Raw genomic sequence first — 11,154 nt, 5'->3', positions numbered from 1 at the left:
AGCAGTGAGGACGCCAAGTTCCATGGAGGTCTTTATCCCGGGGGGCGGGGTGCGAGCAGCGGGGGCCCCAGCACGGGGGGGGGGGGCGGGGGACGACTCCGCCCGCAGCCCCGCTGCACCGGCCCGCAGCCCCCCGGGGGAGCTGCGGCCAGCCCTCCTGGCCCCGCTACTGCGGGCGGGGGGTGGGCGGCAGAAGCGGCAGGTGGTCCGGGCGGAGGCGGCCCCCGCGGAGCGGGGACCGGCACAGGCGGTCGGCGTCCCGCACCGACGCGGGCAGCCCGCGGCCCCGGCTCTCCGGCAGCAGCAGGACGCACAGCAGGGCCAGGACGGCGAAGGAGGCGAAGACCACGTGGTGCAGGAAGAAGCCACGCCGGCCGTGCAGGTCGGCCAGGGGCGCGGCCGCCTGGCCCAGGAAGCCGGCCCCCAGCACGAGGCCCAGGCCGGCCCCCCTGCGGGAGAGGGCCTGGTGTTGGGGGGGTGGGGGTAGCCGCGGAGACGGGAGGGGGCGGGGCACAGCGCGGGGGCTCCGGGAAAACCAAACTCAACAGTGTTTGCGGAGAAAGGTTCTCTTCCCCATCCTGGAACAAGTTTTGTTCTTTTCATTAGGGAAATGAGAAACCGGCTTTCCCCCTGGGATTCTGTCCTCTCTGGGGGCTGCCTCAACTCTGCCCACCCCCCACTCCCTTCTGTGACCAGTGTCCCCCAAGCCCCCTGGGAAGGGCCGGTCTGAAGCCTGGGTAGGGAGGATGGGAGGATGGGAGGGTGGGCGGGGCTGGGAAGGCGGGGGTGTGGCCTCACCTGGTCACGGTGGGCAATACCTCTGCTGCGAAGAGGCTGCTGAGAGCCGACACGGCCTGGGAGGCCAGGAGACCCAGGACAGAGAGGGACCACATGGTCCATTCTGGCAGGTCTGGGGACGGGGAGAAGGCTCCCATACTGCCCATGGGGCCTGGCCTCCCAGCCTCTCACCACGCCACTGCACCCTGTGCTGGGCGGGGGGTGTCGGGTGCTCCCGGCCGCCCCTACTTGAACCAGATCCTTATATTGAGCCCCTTCCCGTAGGATCCTTCGGGTGTCAGTTTGGCTACACAGCGGGGACATGGATTGGGTAAAAGGCACAGCTTCATCCCAACACCTGTGCCTCTCGCTTGTGGGCCCAGGAGGGGGGCTGATCCCAGTGCCCCACATCAGTCAGACCCTCAGCCAAACACAAGGACTCCACACTCACACTGGGTCCCGGCAAGAAGCAGCAGGGACGCCAGGCCCATGACCAGGGTGCCCAGCAAGAGGACTGGGCGTCGTCCCCAGCGATCCCCCGTCAGCAGCAGGAACACAGTGGCTACGAACTCCAGGCCAGCGCCCAGGAAGTAGAGCTGGTAGAAGGCGGGCTCACTCGGGGTCAGGCTGCGGAGGAAGCTGGCTCTGATGCCCCCGCAGATCAGTCTGGGAGGGAGGGAGGCAGGGAGGGGGGAGCTATGGCCCAACCAGGACAGGGGACTCCAGCAACCAAAGACCCACCCTGGGAGGAAGGCTCAGACAGCCCGCCCACGCCCTCCCCTCCTCACGAACTGAAGCCCAGGATGAGTCCATTTCTCCAGGCGATGCTGGTGTTCCGGAGCTCCAGGATGGAGTGGTACTGGGGCTGGGGGCTCCCTGCACCCAGCGTGTCCAGTTCTGTGGCTCCGGGGATATGAGGGGGCACAGATGAGGGGCTGACCCTTCTCCTCCCTTCCCTAGCACCCATATCTCCCTTCTCCTGGCTGGTGCATTACCTGTAGCGAGGGAGCTCTCCTTTGAGCTGTCCTCGGGGTCCACGCCCCCAGCTTCCGCAAAGTGCCACAGGATCTTCCTGGCTCGGGCTGGCTGTCCCGTGGCTAGCAGCCACCGGGGAGACTCAGGGAACAGGGAGGGGAACCTGCAAGGACAGGGTGAGGATGCCCCCGGGTCCTCTCTGTAGGGATGACCGAGGTCAATGCCCTCGCCCAGGACCCAGGGGGAGAGGACATGCCATGGCTGCCGGGGTCCCCGTCCCATTCCCACGTGCATGGAGGCAAGTGACACACGCAGCCTCAACCGCTGTTACTGAGCATTCTACCACCACACTTACCCCCAAAAGAGCAGCAAAAGCCCCGTGACCAGGGCGCTCAGCCCCTGCAGAAGGCGCCAGTCCTGCGCGAGCAGGGCCAGGCCGGGCAGCAGCAGGGTGCCCAGCACCGAGAAGAGGCCAGCTGCCACGGAGAACACCAGGCGGTGGGGGGGGTCACACAGCTCCAGGCCTAAGCAGAAACAGCCTGAGACCAAGGCCTCTTGGGACAGCTGCTCTGTCCAGGGCTGTGGGGGACCAGTGACTAGCCTACCATGTCCGAGGCCACCCACTGCCTCCTCCAGCTCCCGGACCTTCCCACCAACAGCACAGCTCACAGAACAAAGAGTGCCCCTCCCGCCTTCACCAGAAGGGCCCTCAATGGGAGTGCCAGAGAGGCCTCCCGTGCCACCTGACTGGGCCCTGCAGCCGGGTGGGAGGCCTTGCTGGAAGGGGTGCTCCCCGCAAGCACCCCACGGTACTCACGAGCCACGTAGAGGGCCAGGGAAAAGCCTGCCAAGGCCCCCCCATGAAGCAGCCTCAGAGCCAGCAGGGCAGGAAAGCTGGCCGCCAGGGCCTCACTGGCCCCCAGGCCCGTGGCCAGCACCAGGGAGGCCACAAACACAGCCCGACGTCCAAACCTGGGGGGGGGGGGGGCGGCAGGAGACACACGTGGCTGAGGGCCAGGACAACTTGGGGATCTAGCTAGACCCCGAAGGGCTTGAAGGTAGGGCTCCTGGGGCAGAAGGGAAAGGGCCAGCACCTCACCAGTCACAGCCTGCGCCCAGGAGGACACAGCCCAGCAGCCAGCCCAGGAGGTGGCCCATCTGCTCCAGAGGCACCTTCCAGCCGTCCTCACACACGAGGTTCCACTACGGGGGACACCAATCACCTGTGGGCTGGCCAGGTCCACCCTCCCCCGTGCTGGAGTTCCCAGAGCGTCAGGCTGCCAAGGGCCCTAGATGTCTCGCTCAAGGTCACACAGCATAGTCTCCTGACTCTGGTAGTCTTCCGCTGGGATTTGAACAGTTCCTGGTCTGAGGCCCCACCTGGAGCCCCACGTCTGTTTTCTAGTTTTTCTGGGTAGGTAGTCCCACTCACCTCTGGGCAGCCATTGCTGTCCCACCACAGGTGACTCTTGATTGGCCTACCGCTGTGCCAAGGGCCGCGCCCTCACTTCCCCCCTGCCCTGCTCATTTGAAGAGTGACTCCGGGAACAGGCTGGAGAGCTGGTCTCACCTGCTCTTCCCGGACAAGGGCCCTTGACCTCAGTTTTGCCCTTCCCCACCTCTCCTTCCAGGTGTCCGCGCCTTCTCCTCAGACCTAACATACTGTTTTGGGTCACAGTACATCAGAGCTTTTAGTTTAAAAACCAAACGTTCACGAAAGCTGGGGGGAGGGGGATGATTGATCAGTACCCCAACAAAAGGGCAGGTGCGACGGGGAACAGAATGGGACGGAGGAGAAGCCCAGCCAGTTTCAGGGCTCCAGGCAGGGATGTGGCAACCCTGTCCCAGTTTCCACACCGGGGCCAATCCACCCGGGGCCAATCCACCCAGGGACAGAGTCAGGGCTGCGGGGCCCAGGCCAAGAGGGAGGCAGAGTTGGGCAGGTCCTAGCCTGAGGGACGAAGGAGAGGACGAGGGGCCTGGGAGGTTCCACCTGCCCCTTCCCCATCTCTTCCCACCCAGACCCCTGAATTGCCCCCGCCCCCCGGCCAGCTTGTTTGCACGTCAACGGGAAGGTTTGCTATCTCTGTGTGGCTACCTTGATTCAAAACCTCCTGTCTTGGAAACCCAATTTCGACACCTACACGGCCCAAAGCCACAGCTTACTCAAAACGTTGGTGGCACTGAAGTGCCACGTACCGCGGACCACCTGGCGCTTATGTGCTCATACCTTCAGCTGAACTCCTCTTCCTCCAGGCTGCCCGCCCACACTGGCAGACCTCGGGCAGCGGGTTCTGCCATTACGCCCCGGCCCCCGTCTACTCGGGCATCTGCTGCATCATCTGACCCCCAACTAAGAGCCCGGCATGACAGCCCCAGCAGACCAAGGGCAGAGGACAAGGGGGAAGAAGGAGGCGGGGACAGAGGAAAGGGGGAGCAGAGGACGGGGCAGAGAGATTGGGGCGCGGGGGGCGGAAGAGCGGGAGACGGAGAAATGTAGGGACAGAGAGGAGAGAGGAGGCGGGGTGGGGGGCTGGGTGGAAGGCGGAGCGCCGGGGGCCCAGCCCGTGCGACGCTCCTCCGCGGCTCGGGCGCGCACCTGGGTGACCGGGCTGCGCAGCAGGCCGGCGGCGGGCAGCGTGTAGTACCAGCCGCGCGTGCAGGGCCGGGTCCCGTTGGGGCGAGCGCGGGACGCTGACTCGGGGTAGCGCAGGAGCAGGCAGGGGCTCGGGGCGCGCGCGGGCCCCAGGCGCGGCACGCTGGCGTCGAGCAGCGCGGGCCCGCGCAGGGCGCGCAGCGCTGGGGGCAGCAGCGTGGGGTCCGGCCGGCAGTGGTGCGCCGGCAGCGCGGTCAGCAGCGGCTCCGAGCCCAGCGCCAGCCCCAGCGCCACGCACGGCAGCCACGAGGCGGCGGCCAGCAGACGCCGGGCCCGGCCGAAGCCTCCCGCCGCGCGCAGGACCCGCGCCTCCGACTCCATCAGCGCCTCTGCGCTCGGCCGGGCGGGGCCTGCGCGGGCGCGGAGCCACCGAAGGCGGGTCCCTGGGGCCTAGGGCAGCAGGGGCGTGGCCCGAGGGAGCGGGCTAGGTGAGGGTCCCCGCGCCCTCGCCCCCGCCACGGGGGTTGCGGAGGCGTAGTTGTGGCACGTGGTCAGCTCGGCGTCCAGCGCAGCCAAGTGGAGGCGCGGAGCGATCATGGGGCGTGGCCGGCGGGGCGACCTCGTGCGGGGCCGTGGTCGTCGGGCGGGGTCGGCAGGAGGGGTTCTCGCGCGGGGGCGTGGTCGGAGGCGTGGCTGGCATGGTTGACGCTCACGCGGGGGCGTGGCCGGCGGGGCGTCCTCCGGCGGGGGCGTGGTTGGTGGGGGCGGGGCCGGGAGGGGTGGGCTGCGGGGGCGGGGCCGGCGGGGCGTCCTCGAGCGGAGCCGTGGTCGTCGGGCGGGGTCGGCAGGAGGGGTTCTCGCGCGGGGGCGTGGTCGGAGGCGTGGCTGGCATGGTTGGCGCTCACGCGGGGGCGTGGCCGGCGGGGCGTCCTCCGGCGGGGGCGTGGTTGGTGGGGGCGGGGCCGGGAGGGGTGGGCTGCGGGGGCGGGGCCGGCGGGGCGTCCTCGAGCGGGGCCGTGGTCGTCGGGCGGGGTCGGCAGGAGGGGTTCTCGCGCGGGGGCGTGGTCGGAGGCGTGGCTGGCATGGTTGGCGCTCACGCGGGGGCGTGGCCGGCGGGGCGTCCTCCGGCGGGGGCGTGGTTGGTGGGGGCGGGGCCGGGAGGGGTGGGCTGCGGGGGCGGGGCCGGCGGGGCGTCCTCGAGCGGGGCCGTGGTCGTCGGGCGGGGTCGGCAGGAGGGGTTCTCGCGCGGGGGCGTGGTCGGAGGCGTGGCTGGCATGGTAGGCGCTCACGCGGGGGCGTGGCCGGCGGGGCGTCCTCCGGCGGGGGCGTGGTTGGTGGGGGCGGGGCCGGGAGGGGTGGGCTGCGGGGGCGGGGCCGGCGGGGCGTCCTCGAGCGGGGCCGTGGTCGTCGGGCGGGGTCGGCAGGAGGGGTTCTCGCGCGGGGGCGTGGTCGGAGGCGTGGCTGGCATGGTAGGCGCTCACGCGGGGGCGTGGCCGGCGGGGCGTCCTCCGGCGGGGGCGGGGCCGGCGGGGCCGTCGAGGCGCTCAGGTACGCTCCGCCGGCGAGGGACCGGGGTCGTGTCTGTCCCGGTGGCTCGGGTGTCGCGGCCGAGCGGAGTGTGCTGCTGGTAAGGCGAAGCCCCGCTGGGGAGTGTGAACGTCATCGTAGGTTTGTGCGGCGCGGGCCTCCCAGTGGCGACGTCGCGCGTGCAGGCGGCGGGGTCTTCCTCCCCAGACCCGAGGTAAGTGGCTTGGCCTTCCGCGTCTGTGTGCGGCTCTGGGGACAGTTGTGTGTGTGTGGGGGGGAAGCTGTAGATGACGTTTATAGGGCGCCTGGGTTCCTTGGCCCGTTTCTTGACTTTGCGAAGGGACCCTGGACCTGCGTGGCGTCTTACACGGGCAGCGTTCCGCGTGTCCGAGTTTTCCTGGCTTTAAAGATGTTCCCGGTGAGGTGAAGCTCGCCGTGTTGTGCTCACCGCGAGGGAGAAGAGGGGCGTCTGCAGAGCGGGGCCCTCGGGCCAGTACTTAGGCCCTCTTCGCGGCCGGGCAATCCGCCCCGCCCGGTGCAGGTGTGTGCGCGCTGGTGCGTCCCGCCCGGTGCAGGTGTGCGCGCCGGTGTAACGAGTCCGCATGTGACTCATCCAGGAGCCTTTTGAATTCCCGCCGCCGCCGTCTGTCCCAGGGCTACAGCCACCCGGGTGCGGGTGAGGCGTCCCCCTGTGTTCTCCATTGGCGGCTCCCCAGCGGCTGCTGATGTGGATCTTCTCCTGTGCTTATTGGCCCCGGATCTGTCTCTGGAGAAATGATGCTGCAGATTCTATGCCCGTTTTTACTTGTGTTGTTTGCCTTTTTGTTGGTCAGTTTTAACTATTCTATACATATTTTGGATACTAGGCCTTATCAGATATAGGATTTGCAAATATTTCCTCTTATCCTGTACCTTGTCATTTCACTTTCTTACAGTGCTCTTCAAGGCAAAAAAATGTTAATGTTCGTGAGGTTCATTTTTTTCCCTTCATGCTCATGCTTTTGGAGTCATGTAAGAAACTGTTGTTAAACTCAAGATTATGAATATTTGCACCTGTCTTTTCTAAGCATTTTACAAATTCAGTTCTTAGATTCAGGGCTCTGATCCAATTTGAGTTCATTTTTGCATGTGGTGTTAGATAAGAGTCTAACTGCATTGTGTTGCATGTGGACACTCAGATTGCCCAGCACCATTGGTTGAAAGACTTGTTCTTTCCCCACTGAATTGTGTTGGCACCTTTGATGACACCAGTTGTATGGTTAATGTCTGGATTCCCCATTCTATTCATTGATCTGTGTCTTTATTCTCATGACAGCACCGCACTCTCTTGATAACTGTAGCTTTCTAGTAGGTGAAGAGAGTCCTCCAACTCTGTTCTTTTTCAAGACTGTTTTGACTATCTGGGATCACTAGCAATTCCATATGAGGTTTACGATCACTTTTTCTGTTTTTTCCCAAAAGGCCATTCGGATATTGGTAGGGATTGCATTGAATCTATAGAACACTTTGGGAATATTTGGAAATACTGCCGTTTTAGCAATATTAAGTCCCCCAATCCTTGAACACAAAATGGCTCTCCATTTATTGAGGTCATCTTTAATTTCTTCAGAAATGTTTTGTGGTTTGGGGCATAGAAGTCTTGTACTTCCCTGAGTGAATTTATTTCTGAAGAATGTTATTCTTTTTGATTCTATTGTATATGAAATTATTTTTTTATAAGTTTCCTTTTCAGATTGTTCATTGCTAGCCTGTAGAAATACAGGTGATTTTTAGGATACTGATCTTGTATGCTACAATTTTGCTGAATTTCTTTTTCTTTTCTTTTCTCCTTTCTCTCTTTTCTTTTCTTTTTTTTTTTTTTTTTTGCTCTTTTCTTTTTTTTTTTCTTTCTTTTTTAAAGTAGGCTCCATGCCAGCGTGGAGCCCAGTGCAGGGCCTGAACTTGTGACCCTGAGATCAAGACCTGAGCTGAAATCAAGAGTCAGACATTTAACCAACTGAGCCACCCAGGCACTCCTGAATTTCTTTAGTAGCTCTGATGTGCGTGTTTGTGGATTTTTTTAAAGGATTTTCTACATATAAGATGTTATTTACAATTACAGATACTTTTATTTCTTTTTCTGCCTAATTTCTATAGCTAAGACCTCTAGTATAATATTGAACACAAGTGGTGAAAATGGGCATCCTTGTCTTGTTCCTGATTTTAGAGAGAGAGCTTTCTGTCTTACACCACTGAGGATGATATTAGCTTTGGGTTTTTCCAAAGTGCCCTTTATCATTTTGAGATATTTTCTTTCCATTCCTAGCTTACGTGTTTTTATCACAAAATGAAATGATGTTGAATTTTTCCCTTCCTTCTATTAATATGGTGTATTACATTGATTAATTTTTGTATGTTGAACCATCCTTGTATTCCTGGGATAAATCCCACATGATCATGATGTCTAATTATTTCAATATACTGCTGGATTATATTTGCTAGTATTTTCATGAGAATATTTTCATCTATATTCTTAGGAATACTGGTTTATCATTTTTTTTTTCTTGTGATGTCTTTGTCTGACTTTGTTATCAGGGTGATGCTGGCCTCACAGAGTGTTCCTTCCTATTGTTTGGGAGAGTTTGGGATGGATTGGTGCTAATTCTTTAATATTTGGTAGAATTTACCCACAAAACCATCTGGTCCTGGGTGTTCCTTTTGTGGGATGTTGCTGATTACTGACTCAATCTCTTATTATAGGGTATGTTTGAATTTTCTATTTCTTCTTGGGTCAGTTTCAGTAAACTGTGTGTTTCTAGGAATGTGTCCATTTCAGAGGATTTCTAATATGTTTGCATGTAATTGTTCATAGTATTCTCTTATCCTTTTGTATTTCTGTGAGGTCCAGTAATGTTTTCTTATTCACTTCCAATTTTAGTAATTTGAATCTTGTTTTTTCTTAGCCTATATATTGTCCAACCAGCTTTTGTTGATTCTATTTTTTATTTCATTTATATCCACTGTTAACCTTAAAAATAAAAGTGCCAGTTATTTTACCAGCAAAAATGGCATTTTTCTGGAATAGCAGAGACTTGCAATCCCGGACAAGCAAGCCAGGGCAAACAAAGCTTTCCGCGAATCCGGGAACAAAGCAGAGGCTCTTCTAGGGAGGAAAAGAGGGGTTGGAGGGGCTGGTGTAAACCAAGAGTCCATTGGAGTAAACTGGGAGCTGGAAGTGTAGGGGCTCCCCATTGGCTGGGCTGTGACGGCCTCTCATTGGCTGAACTGTTGCTGGAGGCGGGGGGAAGCCTCCTCCTTCCGGTTAGGGTAGTAAAGTGGTAGCCACGTGCAAGGTGCGCGTCTTCTGTTGAACCTGCAAGAGAAGTGCTGGGTGTGAGAGCTCCCCTGCCGGCGGGCTCCTCTATAGACAAGGTTTCCTTTGATTCCAACACCACTCTAATCTTTATTATTTCTTCCCATCTGCTGGCTTTGGGTTTAGTTTGCGCTTTCTTTCGTGATCCTTAAGGTTTAGTAAAGTTAGGTTATTGACTTGTTCTCTGCAGTAGGCATTTACAGCTATAAATTTCCCGCACGCTGCATTTGCATCCTGTAACTGTTTTTCTTTAGTCTTCAAGTATTTTAAATTTTTCTCTTGCGATTTATTTTTTGACTCATTGGTTATTTAAGAGTGCACTCTTTAGCCTGCAGGTGTTTGGAATTTTTCACTTTGCTTCCTGTACCTGCTTTCTAGCTTCATTCCATTGCAGTCAGAGAAGATTTGTATTATTTCAGTCTTTTTAAACTTACGGGGGCTTGTTGTGTGGTCTGACAAGGGGTCTGTCTTTGAGAATGTTCCATGTGCACTTGAGAAGATGTTCGTTCTGCCGCTGTTGGGTGAGATGTTCTGTAGATGTCTGCTGGAGCTGCTTAGCTCATGGTGTTCCGGCCTTAACGCATTTATGTCTGGTTGCTCAATCCATGATGGAAAGGGTGAACCAGAATTCCCAGCCATTGTTGTACAACTGTCTGTGTGTCTCTCCATTGTTGGGTTTGGGTTCATCTCTTTTGGGGATTCTGCTGCTCAGTGTTTGTATGTTTATAATTGTTACATCTCCTTGACGAACTGGCCTTTTAAGATCAATATAGATGTCTTCCTTTGATTCTTGTGACAATTTATATAAATCTTTTAAGATTTTATTTATTTATTTGACAGAGAGCGAGAGCACAAGCAGTGGGAGGGGCAGGGAGAGGGAGAAGCAGGCTTCCCGCCGAGCAGGGAGCCCGATGCGGGGCTCGATCCCAGGACCCTGGGATCATGACCTGAGTCGAAGGCAGACGCTTAACCGACTGAGCCACCCAGGCGCCCCTCTTGTGACAATTTATAAATTATATTCTATTTTGTCTGATGCTCGTATAACCACCTCAGTTCTCTCATGGGTTTACTTCTGCCACTCATTTGTTTTCAGTCTTAGATACTTTTTGTTGTTTTTCCTCAGCTCCTCCATTACTGTCTTTGTATTTAGTTGATTTTTTGAAATAGACTATCTTGGGGACGCCTGGGTCGCCTCAGTCGGTGAAGTGTCTGCCTTCAGCTCAGGTCATGATCTCGGGGTCCTGGGATCAAGCCCCGTGTTGGGCTCCCTGCTCAGCGGGGATCCTGCTTCTCCCTCTCCTCCCTGCTCTTGCTCTCTCTCGCTATCTCTATTGTTATCTCTGTCTCTCAAATAAATAAAATCTTTAAAAAACAAAATAGACTATCTTAATTCCCTTCTTCTATTTCTCTATGTGTTTAGTTATTTGTTAGTGGTTACCTCAGGGATTGCAGTTAACGTGACAACCTAGGCTGAGCTGAGAACACACTAGTATGAATAACACCCATTCGTGTCAGAAGTGTGCAAACACTCGTCCTATACGTGTCTGTGTCTCCTTTGTGCTATTATTGCATGGTTGATGTCTATCTTGTCTGCCTCTTAACACAGATTTGTAGTGACCTCGTGCATTTGCCTATTAAATACTATAGGAAAAGAGGAGTTAAAACCACACAGAATGGGGCATCTGGGTGGCTCAGTCGGTTAAGCCTCTGACTCTTTATTTCGGTTCAGGTCATGATCTCAGGGTTGTGGGATCACGCCCTGCATTGGGCAGAGGAGCCTGCTTGGGATTTTCTCTCTCTCCCTCTGCCTGCCCCCCCATCTCTAAAATAAAAAAATAATTAAAAAATTACCCCTTATGAATGAGATACAGTTTCCTGTTTCTTGCTGTTTTATAAATTTTTAAAAGATTTTTATATATTTGGCAGA

At 57.2% G+C, this 11,154-nt stretch overlaps 1 protein-coding gene across 1 annotated transcript; it reads right to left on the bottom strand.

Moving 5' to 3' along the window:
- Positions 1-166: 166 nt before the first annotated feature.
- SLC22A31 (solute carrier family 22 member 31) lies at positions 167-4,729 on the bottom strand. The gene is given in 9 exon segments (XM_045892089.2): positions 167-449; positions 799-910; positions 1,229-1,443; positions 1,566-1,680; positions 1,773-1,915; positions 2,108-2,276; positions 2,570-2,724; positions 2,852-3,049; positions 4,452-4,729. Coding segments are annotated over 9 exon segments (1,668 nt in total).
- Positions 4,730-11,154: the final 6,425 nt, after the last annotated feature.

This window comes from Mirounga angustirostris, unplaced genomic scaffold, assembly GCF_029215605.1.
Source record: "Mirounga angustirostris isolate CCGP_5_RB_7025 unplaced genomic scaffold, mMirAng1.0.hap1 SCAF_16, whole genome shotgun sequence".
NCBI classification, from domain to species: Eukaryota; Metazoa; Chordata; class Mammalia; order Carnivora; family Phocidae; genus Mirounga; species Mirounga angustirostris.
The sequence above is the reverse complement of the archived record's forward strand: the minus strand, read 5'-3'. Positions and strand labels throughout refer to the sequence as shown.